Here is a 13,388-nt window from a genome sequence, read left to right on the forward strand (position 1 = left end):
CAGCTGGAAATTGATGTTTTTTGCACTAAAGATTTCAGATCATGTTTAATAAAATATTAAGTGTTCCTTGGATTTCTTGAAGGGAGCCTTGAGATTCTATGACTTTAAATCTCTTTGGTACTCTTTTATGACTGATCATCTAAATGCATATAAAATATTTCTAAGCTTTTGTTATAAATAATGATAAAAAAGTGTTTCATTCTCAGAAAGAAAAAATGAATGTTTCTTAGAAAAATTTATTTTCTAAATTGATAATTGAAAGGTTACAATTTATTTTCAAGCAAAGATCCTGACCAAATTCCATGATGTAGCTCTTCTCAAGGTTAATGTTTTCTGTACTTAGTATATTTGTACATGTTATTCATAGTCATGTTAAATTACCAAAACACCTGATTACCCCACTGTACAATCTACTCTAATAATCCTGTTCTTAGTCATATTCATAATGATTATCATAAATACTACTAGACAAACCTGATTTTGTTATTAAGATTGGAGATTTGATTAGTTTAATAATCAACTTTAGAAAACCATTATTTACCAAAATATCATCTATGTATTTCCCTGATTTAATCTGATAAGACTGGTGGACTGTGACTCCTCCTAACTTCATTTGACTTCACATGGCAACTAAATACTAGACTTGTTCTCAAAACTGTTTCTCTCTGGAACTTAGCATCTCTGTCACATGAACAATTCTGTTGACCTCTATGAGCTTCAGTTTTCTTATCTCTAAGACAGAACTTAATACCTGTGCTGCCTTATTCACAGGGTTGTCTTGGGTTTCAAATGAGACAATATATATGAGTACAGAACTCCTTGTATAGTGGTTGTTGACAGCTTTTTGCAGACTGATTTGTTTATATATGGGACAGGGCTTAATCTCATTAAAAAATTTTAATAGCCATCATTTACTGGCTCCTATTTTCATTTGTGAAGAATTTCAATTCTTAAATATTAATTGAAGAAAATATTTTAATGAATTTATTTCAAATATAAATTCTCATTATTATTGATTCTAGATAAAGATCATCTTTCTATACATTTCTGTTTTATCTAAGACAACAGAAGAGAGATGCACAACTTCAGCCTAGAAAAATAATGTTCTCATCTTTGTAGCCCAGATGGCATTGATATTGCTTCCAAGTTCCTAACAACACCCTCCTCCCCATCCCCAATCTCCTACAGACACACAACACAGAGATAATAGAGAAGCAGGAATGACACTTATTTTCTTTCTTTTTTTTTTTTTTTAAAAGATTTTTCAAGGCAACGGGGTTAAGTGGCTTGCCCACGGCTAGGTAATTATTAAGTGTCTGAGGTCGGATTTGAACCCAGGTACTCCTGACTCCAGGGCCGGTGCTCTGTCCACTGCACCACCTAGCTGCCCCAACACTTATTTTCTTCAGGAATCCTGAAATTAGAGGAAATAGGTACATGGAGAAAGAGGTAGAAACTCAGGTGAAAGTCTAATGGGGAGAATACTGTGTGAAAACCCAAATTGGAGACAAGACATTCTAAAGCATTTTTATTCAGACTAAAGGGAAGAAATCACAGTAATTGGACTCTTTTTAAACCAAATTCCACTTTAATAGTAGAAGAATGAAAAATCTTTTTTTTTTATCAAGTTACTGACTGGGTGGAACACAAGAACTCATGCAGAATTAAAAAAGCAGTTAAGTTTATAAGGGTCACAAAATAATAAAAATTTAAAATAAGTTTTATAAGCAGGTTGTTAAGGAGGAAAGCAGAAGAGAGGGGAAGAAAACATAGAAAGAATAAGTTAGGGGCAGCTAGGTGGTGCAGTGGACAGAGCACCGGCCCTGGAGTCAGGAGTACCTGGGTTCAAATCCGGTCTCAGATACTTAATAATTACCTAGCTGTGTGGCCTTGGGCAAGCCACTTAACCCTGTTGCCTAGCAAAAAAAAAAAAGAAAAGAAAGAAAAAAAAGAATAAGTTATAGAGCTTTTAAAAAAATCTTTAGTTTCTCAGGGTAAATGATGAGTGCTCAATACATTGTTGGTACATAGCAGATCCTTAATGTTTACACATTGATCACCTATCGCTTCTTCAATTTTCAGAGTTTTTGTTTCTTTAGCAGTTAACTACTTTTCAAAATTCTTTCATAGTTTTCATCCAAACATTCAGCATGTTCTAAGTGAGAAATTATTCCCTATCAGTAACTGTCAACTGAGCAATATCCCTAAATTGTCTCCTTTCCTCAGACCAGTTAAATCAAGTTTGGAGGCCAGCTTCTTATCCCAGGATTCTGGGTAGATCTAAATGTAATTCTTCATTAACTTGACTGCTGATACTTAAACTAGTGTTAGAGAAATTTGGCTACCTAAGATAATTAACATTCCTTGCTAGCCCCTACTGTTGAGACCAGTATTCTGTCAATTGTTTGAAAAGTAGAAGCTCAGGGGGGCAGCTAGGTGATTCAAGGGAGAGAATGCTGGACTTGAAGTTAGGAAGACTCATTCATCTTCCTGAGCTCTGATCCTAGGAAAGACACTTCACCCTATTTGCCTCAGTTTCCTCATTTGTTAAATGAGCTAGAGAAGAAAATGTGAAACCACTCCAGTGTTTTTGCCAAGAAAACCACAAGTGGGGTCATAGAGTCAGACAACTGAAATACAACTAAGTACATCATACCTGTGCTACTTTTTCTTAATGTATTGTTCTCTGTAGGAGCTCTTTGGATCTCAGAGTGATCTTTTTGTTTTTCCTTTTAAATAGCCATTATTGATATTAGAAATAAGAGTGAATATTACTTAATACATTACTGCAGTCATCAAATGACATTTTGAATATCCCTTTGTGAATAGAATAGCCAAGGAGCAAATACACCACTAAGTTGAAGAAAGAAATGTCTCTTTTGGACGTTATTGGCTTACAGTGGGTGTTTGATTTGAAGTTTTCTATTTTAAAGCTAGATCACCTAACTTTATTTTTATTTTTAAACTGAAATGACTAGTTGCTTTTTTCTTAAACTCATATAATTTGTGTAAAATAAATGGACAAAATCAGTGTAAAATAATGCTTTTTGACCTGAACAAAAGCATATATCAGAAGTTATTTTGTTGGACCATTAATTCTATAGACTGTTGGGCTTGGCTTTTTTTTTATTGGGGGGGTGCAGGGTAAAGTTTTGTTGTCATGTCTCTTACTTTAGTTTTTTGCAAGGCAATGCAGTTAGGTGATTTGCCCAAGATCACACAGCTAGGTAGATAATAAGTGTCTGAGGTTGGATTTGAACTCAGGTCCTGACACTAGGACCAGTGCTCTATGACTCTTACTTTACAAAGGAAACTGGAGACGTTAAGTGATTTCTCAAAGTCACACAGGTGGGAATGGAATTCAAACATAAGTCCTAGTCTTCCTAAGGTTTTTTGGCTGTGTTTTGCTTTTTTTTTTAAACTCTTATTTATGAACATCCAAGAGTCAAGAATCTGATTCATTGCTGAAATGATGCACTTCAAACTATTTTTCCTCATATGGGACCTGTGAAATTTTTTCAGAGTTGTTCAACCACATCAGCAACAGATGTTTGATGAAGAATTGCCAACAAGTCAAGATGAAGATGAGCAGCCTGGTCCAGCCAGAAGAAAACGACAGCCAAGTATGTCTGAGACAATGCCGCTATACACACTTTGTAAAGAGGATTTAGAAAGTATGGATAAAGAGGTGAGCCATGACCAAATGCCAGGAATCTAAACAAAAGGTTTTGGGAATATAAAACAGAAGTGTTGGCTGTTACTAATAGTGGTAATATTTGATCACCATTTTTATTTCTTTGCATTCTCTCTTACAGCTAAGTTTTGTTTCTCTAAATTTTGGTAAATTGCATAGCAGAAGCAAAATTGGAATACTATATTTATGTTGTTAGTTTTACATTTATGTGTTCTTTTATATTAGAACTACAGGCATTGTAAAAACTATTAGATCCATGAAACCATTGGCATTGTGTACTTTGTGCTGTAGACATTATTTTTCGATTTATGTACTAATTTTTACTGCATTACACATATGCAGATTCAAGTGGACCTAGTCTAAAACTAAAAATATCTATTTGTCACATAGTGATAATGATTTTTCCTAATGAATTTTAATATTTCAGTTTTTATAATTTTTTAATCTTGTGGTATGTGGAAAGGTTAGCCTCCTGATGCTTTTATATTGCTTTTTTAGATAGTTAAATAATTTTAGACTAACTTTTTTAAAATGCTGCATTGTGGATCTAATGATAGTGGAATCCAGTCTATTTTTAACTACAGACTAAATATAGTGGTTTTATTTCTTGGAGGGAAAAAAACCTTAAACTTAATAATGAAGATTTTAGATTTTAACACCAATTTGCTCAAGTTAAACTACTAAGCAATGTCATCTTTAACAACAGATTAAATTTTTTAGGTCTAAATTCATGAATGCTTTTAAATGAATTAAAATTTTATTAATTGGAGTAATAACTGCATATTTTTCAAAAACTTGTAATTTTTTTTTACAAGACACTTATTTTCCAGTAAATGCTTTGTTTAGGAATTTTAGGACCTCTTAAAGTAATTCCTCAAATCAACAAATTGGGAATCTCTAATGTAAGGACTCTTTGAGTTCTATCATTTTATGGTTCTTTATGGTAACCACATACAGATTTATAACACGTATTTAAGGTTTTTAAGGAATTCTGATTATGTAAAAGTTGTCATGATTTCTTAATTCGTGAATGTCTTTCATAAACCAGCCAAATTAATTTAGTTCTTTTTACTTTGGAGAGAAAATAATCATGTAAGTTTAGATTGAGAATAATGGACCATGATAATGAAAGATAACACCTTAGTGTTATTTATATTAAAATTCACAATATTATAATATTATCAAACTACTTTCAGAATTGCCATAGTTATTGTTATGCCTTCCTTGTTTGATTACTGTTGATATACATATTAAGTATTAATTTATTAAATATTGTATGTCTGAGGAAACAATGAAAAAATAAATACAATACAGATACAAAAATGAAACAATCCCTCTCTCTTCTGTGCATTCTATTAGAAGCTGCAAATACCCATGTAAGTAAATAGAAAGTCTTCAGTGAGGAAAGGCATTAACAGTTGGCATCAGGAAGAGCTTCATGTAGAAGGATTCTAGATGGTGGAAGAGAGAGAAAGAAGAATCCATTCCAAGCAAGGGAGATGGAGGTGCAAAGACATGGAAATAGAAGAGTGACATGAATAGGGAGGAGGCCAGCTTGGCTGAACCATAGGGATGTAAGAAAGATGTGTAATGAGATTGGAAAGATTAGTTGAGGTCAGCCAAATGGAGTAGCTTTTATCTTGGAGGCTTTAGAAGTCATTGGAGTTTATTGAATAGGATGAGATAAAATATACTCACGTTTGTTTTACTTAGTTATCTTAGAAAAAGCTTTAAGAGAACTCAAAAATATTTTTTTCGAATAATTTTATTGTGCTTTGTAACAACATGGAACAATATGGGCATAGCTGCAATTTACAAGTCATTAAACAGCAGCATGTTTTGAACCAAGGCAAGAGAAAAGTATCATTTGACATACAAAAAAAGGATATCTTTCTCTGGGGCATGTGAGCTTTTGAATATGAGCTAGTTCCCATAGGTATTTTATATACAGAAAACATAGTCATAATAGGTTCACAATTATATAGTCACTGGCTTGTTGGGGAAGGGACAACAAAACCTTTCTAATATTGTATGTTCAGTTGGCTTATTCTTATTTTTAGCCTTCTGACATAATTTATCAACAAGTTTAAAGTTTGTAAATATTTTACTTATCCTCAAATTTACAAAATAATACTATAACAGATTTTTGATTATTGTGTTCAGTCTTGCTTACTACTTAATTGTTGCTTACATATATGATCAAAAAGTGTTTTTTCAGTACCTACTGTGTTTTGGTGAATACAATGCTAAAATGCATCCTTGTTTCTTTAGTTTATATTGTATTATACCTTAGACTGTGCTGATTAGTCAGTATACAGTTGAGTTTATGAACAGTCTTTCTGAACTCATGATAAGTCTAGGGAACAGTTCAGTTTTGGCACATACTTAGCATCCATGGGAAGCAAGCTCCTATCAGAGGGCAAGCAGCTTGCCCAGTGAAATTTATCTTTAACTGTCTCAAGAACAAGTATGAAAAAGCTTCTTAGAAAGAAAACATCAAAGCTTGTTTTCTTAGACTTCTTAAGAAAAGTTACAAAGTATATTAAAATGCTTGAACTTATCAGAGGCAAGCTAGGAGGTTAATAGATTAATAGGTAGATTCAAAGAAATTTGTTAAGCAAGCAGAACTTTTCCCAAAAGGTGGGTCACATTGCAATTTCCATATTAATTAGTAAAAAATTAATTCAGTTCCACATAGGATTTGCTTCATCACTAACCCTTACTTTTCTGAATAGAAATTCCTACTTGAATGGCACCTCACATTGTATAAACCTGTGTTAAAGGATACTGGCCAACAAAACCCACTCATAAAATAGTCAAACTACATGTAGAATATGTGTTCAGTTCAGGGCCCCCACTTTTTATGAAGAAATTTGAAAAGCGTGGGTGTATATATATATATATATATATATATATATATATATATATATGTATACATATAAACTAATATACATATACACACACATATATATATGTGTATATATATATACATATATATATATAAAATATATATATATAAACTAATATGGTGGCATGGAGTCTCTTTGACTTTTATGGAATGTCATATAGGGCTCACATGATGTATTTGGGGATTTAATTTAGGAGGTTGTTCTATAGCTTTGTTTGAACCCAGAATTTATACTGGTATCACTGGATGGATAGATAGATGGTAAAAGGAAGTTGGTTTCAGCTCATTAATTTTACAAAAAGTACCAGTCATTGACCTTTAAGAAACAGTTAGTTTGAAGGTGAAGTAGACCTAATTTCTGGAGCTTATGTAATAGAATAAGAAATGGACATTCTTGGGGCAGCTAGGTGGAGCAGTGGATAGAACACCGGCCCTGGAGTCAGGACCACCTGAGTTCAAATCCGACTTCAGACACTTAATTATTACCTAGCTGTGTGGCCTTGGGCAAGCCACTTAACCCCATTGCCTTGCAAAAAAAAAAAAAAGAAATGAACATTCTAGATTCTCTTTCATTTTAGATAAGATTATGTGATCATTACCATTCATCTGTCATTCACAAAAACCTTGTCTGAAACAGCTATGAAAACATCCTTGTGCATTGCACATTCTTTCACTGAGGCCTGAGAAAAATTGAATGCTGTATTTTTTTTTAAATTAATGACCTGACTACTTCCTACCATGGGTGTGTGTGTGTGTGTGTGTGTGTGTGCGTGTGTGCACGCGCGCACATCTATGTTATGCCTGCATGTGAAAAAAAAGAAATGCCTGAAGATGATAAACTCAACTATTCCAGAGGTGAGACATTAAATGTACCTTTACTGGTCATTAGCCAAATAATTGAGTCCATTATAATTAGCATTATTGAAAGTAAGAATGCTATATATGTCATAGGACATATATGTCTTCCAGTAGTTTTTAATTCATATATCTACAATTGTGTTAAGTTCAGGGGTGATTTTTAGAGGATGTTGATTGATATCAATCCACAGTGTCCTAGGCATAAAATATCTAAAGACTTTCTTAGGGGAAAATAAAAAGTTTTTACTGAATCATCTAACCCGGTCATGACAAAGCAGGCCAGAGACAGAGTGCCAATAAATCAGATAACAGTTAATTACTTTCTTTTTAAGAAACTGATTTGCAAATCACCAGATTGCTCTATTCCTCCCTGTTGTATGGAACCAGATATTTTCTACATAATCATAAATGGTCAGGTAGATCAGGGTACTTAATTATTAATTAGTTCATTAATTAGACTAGCAAATAATCATTAAATTGAGTAGACTCTATAACCAAAAATGGAGATCCCTGAATATTTAAATACCTTTGGAAAAGTAGGTACACCTGAAAGGTAAAAATCAACCCTGATTGGTGAACAATTAATGGGTGAATATTTTCTAATTAGGAAACGGGCTAAAAGTCTTAAGGTCCTTTTGCTTAGAATGTGACTTGATCATAAGACTTAGCTGCCTCTCAGGATATAGGAATCTATTTTCAAACAGACTACTCAAATTTGAACAAAGGTGGGAAGGGTGGATTTGAGACTAATGCTTTCAGGGCTCCAATCCTAATTTTGTTTATTAATATTTGAAAGAAATAAATTCTCTGATTTATATGCCATGGATTGTGTTAAAAGCAATGGATACAAAAAGAAACAAATTAGTCCTTGCCCTCAGGGAGCTTATGATCATTAGAAGGAAACACCATGCAAACAAGGAGAGATACATATATCCAAATATGAAGCAAGTTATATGCAGACTAAATAGAAAATAATTGACAGAGAAGAGGCACAATATCAAGAGAGATTGAGGAAGGCTTGCTGTAAAGGTGAAATGCTGGTTGAGAGTTAAAGAAAGCCAGGGGGACAGGACAGCTAGGTAGCACAGTGAATAGAGCACTGACCCTGGAGTCAGGAGGATCTGAGTTCAGTTCTGCCTCAGACACTTAAATAATTACCTAGCTTTGTGATCTTGGGCAAGTCACTTAACCCCATTGCCTTGCAAAAAGCGAAAATACAAAAAAAAAATTGAAATAAAGGAAGCCAGAGGGAGAGAGATCAGTAATCAGAGCAAAGGAGAGAAATCATTTCTGGCATAAAGAACAGCCATAGAAAATGCCCAGAGTCAAGTTGTCTTGTTCTTAGGACAGTCAGAAAGGCCCATGTCCCTAGATCAAAGAGTTCGTGTTGAGGAGTAAGGTGTAAGAAGACTGGAGAGGAAGGAACTAGGTTTTCCAGGACTTTGGATACCAGAGCATTTTGTATTTACTCCTGAAGCTTTTTTGAGTAAATGAATAATTAAATAGCACCTGCACTATAGGGAAATCATTTTAATGATTGAATGGAGAATGGATCAACAAACAGACTATTGTATTAATTCAGATGTAATATGATAAGAGCCTGTACTAGTATAGTAATGTGAGAGAAGGGGGCAATAGATTTGGATATGGGGACTGAGATATTGAGGAATATAACTAACTCCTAAATTGCAAGCCTGGGGAACTGGGAGAATGATGGTACCTTCTATAGTAATAAGATAGGAGAAAGGGAAAGTTTGATGGGGGGGAGGAATAATGAATTTTGTTTTGAACATACTGAGTTTAGGTTCTGTTGGACATTTAGTTCATGATATCCGAAAGGCAGTTGGAGACGCAAGATTGGAGGTCAACAGAGAGACTGGGATAAGGTAGATTTGAGAATCATCAATATAGAGATTGTAATTAAATCCATGGTTGCTGGTGATATCACCAAGTGAAATAGCCTAGAAGGAGAAGGGAAGATGACTAGGAAGGAACCCTGAGAAAAATCTATGGTTGGAAGGTGGGATCTGGAAGAGAATCCAGCAAAGATTGAGAAGGAATAGTCAGGTAGGAGAACCAGGTAAAAATGGTTTCTTGAAAACCGAGAGAGAAACGAGTATTAAGGAGAGAGTGATCAACAGTGTCAGAGGTTGCCGAGAGGTCAAGGAGAATGACTGAGAAGAAAATCTATTGAATTTGGCAACTAAGAGATGTCTGGTAACTGGAGAAAGTTTCAGTGCAATGATAATATTGGAAACCATGTTATAGATGTGGAAGAGGTAAAATAAAACATGAATCTCATAGTTTTTGCAGTCTACTATCATATAGTGTCAATCTCCCTAGTAATTATTTTCAGGAGTTTTATGGCATTATGACTGAGAGATATCATTAGTCTTAGTGAGCAGTAGATACATAGCCACAGGTTTGAAAATATACTGCATATCGAAAGTAAAGCAAAAACCTTAAACCAATGAAATTATTATAAGAGTGAGGACTAGAAAAATATCTTGACTAAAAATTACTACTTAGCCATACAAAGCAGAAGTGAAAAGACATTTCTGTTGCCATTCATAATGCACCAGCCCTAGAATCAGTTCAAATGTGACCTTAAAACACTTGACACTAATTGTGTGACCTTGAGAAAGACACTTTACCCTGATTGCCTCATATCCAAGGTCATCTCCAATTGTCCCAATTCGTATCTGGTTCCTGGACCCAGATGGCTCCAGAGGAGAAAGTGAGGCATCCCTTTATTCAATTCTAATTCATGTGCTTGTCATGGCCTCACCTTCCTGACATTATGATCTTCTTTGAGACTGAAGACAAACAACAACAAAGGATGATAACTGTTGTACATAAAGGAACAGTTCTATGATGACTGCTTGTTTCCAAGTTACCTAATCATTGGTAGGTATCCATTAAAGGGACAGAGAGTGAAATTTAAAAATAAAAGTTAATTTTAAAAAATAAAAGAGTAATCCCATTGATTTATAAGGTCAAAGACAGATTGAAACCTTAGAGGCGTGTAATATAATTCTTCATTTTATAGATGAGGAAAGAGATTATAACTGAAAAGATTTTGATTTCATTTCATTTAAGTGGTAGAAACAAGAGTTGGACCTCAGATTCCATTGTACCAGTTTAGGTTCTTTCTCTTAAACTGTGCAGTGCTTATCTTTGTCCTTATAAATCCTTTGTCAGGGATCCAACCATCTTGCTGAGTCCTTCCTTTATGTCTTCTAATATTTTGAGATGATGCTACTGCAATAAGGATAGCTCTCTTTTATTCACCACTTCTATTACATAATCAGCTTACCTTCAGCCTTTGATTTCATCATTGTTATTTATTAAGCATAAATCCTTGTGGATAATGAAGCAGTTTATTTACATCTACTATGCAACTTTCTCTTGCTTTGTGGGCCATTTGCCATTTTGATTCTTCTGAGATTGCTGTGTTCCATGATTGATAGACATAGCATCTTACTGGGCGAGCATAGGAAAAATGGGTTTTGAGAAGAGGGAAAAGCTTAGATCTATTTAGCACAATACATTTTCTTTAAATATTATTTAACTGCTCTTATCTCTTTCAACTTTAGGTTCTGCTCACTGTCAAATTTCAATTTCTCTTCATGGTTAATGAATTAATATAGTTTCTCTTTTATAGTACACACAAACTGCCAAAATACTTGTAAGCATATTACTCTTCTATTCCAGAATGTGTCATAGCTACATATTATTGTAGAATATCACACAAACTCCTGAGCTTGACATTTCTAAAACATTTCACTCAAGCCTAACTTTCAAGACTTAGTTTCATCCCAGTGCTGAATATTTGGGGCCAAATTTGGGCCAAAATATAAATTTCACAAGAGATCAATTATAGTTGCAGTTTATGTTACTTTCTTCCTAACTATCCTATAAATTAAACTAAAAGAAACTATATAACAAATAAAACTTGCAGAAAAACCTGCATTTTTCAGCAAAACATGCTCCTACACTGAAAGAGTTAGGAAACTGGAGAAGCCAGGATGGTCAACAGTGTCTTGTGTTTCCAAGAAACTGAGAATAAAAATCATTGAATTTGCAAGTAAGCAATGAAATTAATGGGTGGAAAAGCATTAAATGATTACTGTGTGGCAACTGGGTAGCTAGGTGGTACAATGGATAGAGCACTAGGCTTGGAGGCAGAAGGATTTGAGATTAAATCTGGCTTTATGACTTTGGGCATATCACTTAACTTTCTCATCCCTAAAATGATCTGGAGAAAGAAATAGCAAATCACTCTAGTATTTTTGCCAATAAAACCCCAAATGGAGTCACAAAGTTGGACATGATTCATATGACTGAGCAAAATGTGGTAAGTGCTGTGATAAGCTTTAGGGATACAAATGCAAAAGGCCTCCAAAGGAAATAAAATTCTAGTTGTAGAAGATAAAACATACAGGGGAGCTAGAGTTGGAAAGTGGGAGACAGAGAAGAGGGGCAGATGGTAAGTGTGTGGTGGCCTGGTTTGATTCTGTTTAACAAAAAGTGAAAAATTCATCTCCCAGAGTCCAACCTCCTGGAAATGGAAAGTGCAAATTACATGGTTAGAAAATGGCTGAGAAGCTGAAACTTAGAGGAATTTGGAAACTAGAGTGCAAAAGATTGAGAAATTTTTTAAAAAGTTAGGAATTTCCACTTAAAATGGTGATATAAAACATCTCTGAGAAGTCAGCTCTCTCAAGTAAAAACCCAGGGGGAAGAAATGGAAAAGGACTTAACAAAGAAAAGCAGAGTCAGTGAGAGCTCACCTAAATGGACCAGAAACCAACCAACACAATGATCAGAGAAGTCACAAGTGAGGCAGAGTTCCAGCAGTTAGAAGTTTGATCCTAGCTCTTGGTATGTCAGAACAGAAGTGAGAACCATCTCCTAGACAGAGTGGGATTTGTACTTAACAAAACACTTGGATTAGATAGAGTCAGAATGGGGACATAATTTAGACAGAAAGGCTGACATGGGAAAAATTTTCTCTACTCCTCTAATTTGCTTATTCTATGCATAAAGAAAGAGCTTATGACCAAACAAAAGAGGTAGAGAGGATCAAAGATATTATATGCCAAAATTAGAAAGCAGGCAACTGGGGCGGGGGGGGGGGGGGGTGATTTTACAGCAAAAGTGCCATTCCTCAATAAAGTCCAAGAATATGAACAAGCAGTTTCAATTCAGCGGTACCAGTTTTCATATTGTTTTTTTTGGGGGGGGGGGTGTTTTTTGCAAGGCAATGGGGTTAAGTGATTTGCCTAAGGTCATATTTGGGTAATTAAGTGTCTGAGACCAGATTTAGATTCAAATCCTCCTGACTCCAGGGCCAGTGCTCTTCTCCACTGCGCCACCTAGCTGCCCCTACCAATTGTCATATGAAAAATACTCTCAACATCTGTAAGATTGACTAACATGACAGAAAAGAAAAATGACAAATACCAGTGAGAATGTGGAAAAATCAGAACACTAATGAGCTGTTAGTTTTTAATTGCTCCAGATATTCTGGAAAGCAATCTAGACCATAAAAGAACTGTAAAAGTAGTACTCTTTGATTCTACAATATCATTACTAAACCTGTGGATCAAACAAAAAGGTGCAAACCTAGTGATAGTAGTTATTTTTTGTAGTGGTCAAGAATGGGAAATCAGAGGGATGTCCATAGGTACTGTTGTACTGATCAGAAATGATGAGTGGGATACCTTCAGAAAAACCTGGGAAGACCTGTGTGAATTTATGCAGAATGAAATGAATAGAACCAGGAGAACATTATAAATAGTAACAATAGGGTAATAAAAGACACAGTTACTCTACAGTAGTCCAAGACAGTTCTGAAGGACACATGATGAAAAATTCTATATACCTCCAGAGAGAGAACTGATAAACAAATTTGAAATATAATTT

General features: G+C 34.6%; 1 protein-coding gene across 2 annotated transcripts in view; it reads left to right on the plus strand.

Moving 5' to 3' along the window:
- CTDP1 (CTD phosphatase subunit 1) overlaps nt 1-13,388 on the plus strand; it is a 155,624-nt gene that overhangs the window by 76,270 nt on the left and 65,966 nt on the right. For both annotated transcript variants that reach the window (XM_074204321.1, XM_074204319.1), the window contains exon 11: nt 3,523-3,688. In XM_074204321.1, the coding sequence (XP_074060422.1) occupies nt 3,523-3,688 (166 nt within the window). The remainder of the gene's footprint in view (nt 1-3,522; nt 3,689-13,388) is intronic.

This window comes from Macrotis lagotis, chromosome X, assembly GCF_037893015.1.
Source record: "Macrotis lagotis isolate mMagLag1 chromosome X, bilby.v1.9.chrom.fasta, whole genome shotgun sequence".
Taxonomy (NCBI): domain Eukaryota; kingdom Metazoa; phylum Chordata; class Mammalia; order Peramelemorphia; family Peramelidae; genus Macrotis; species Macrotis lagotis.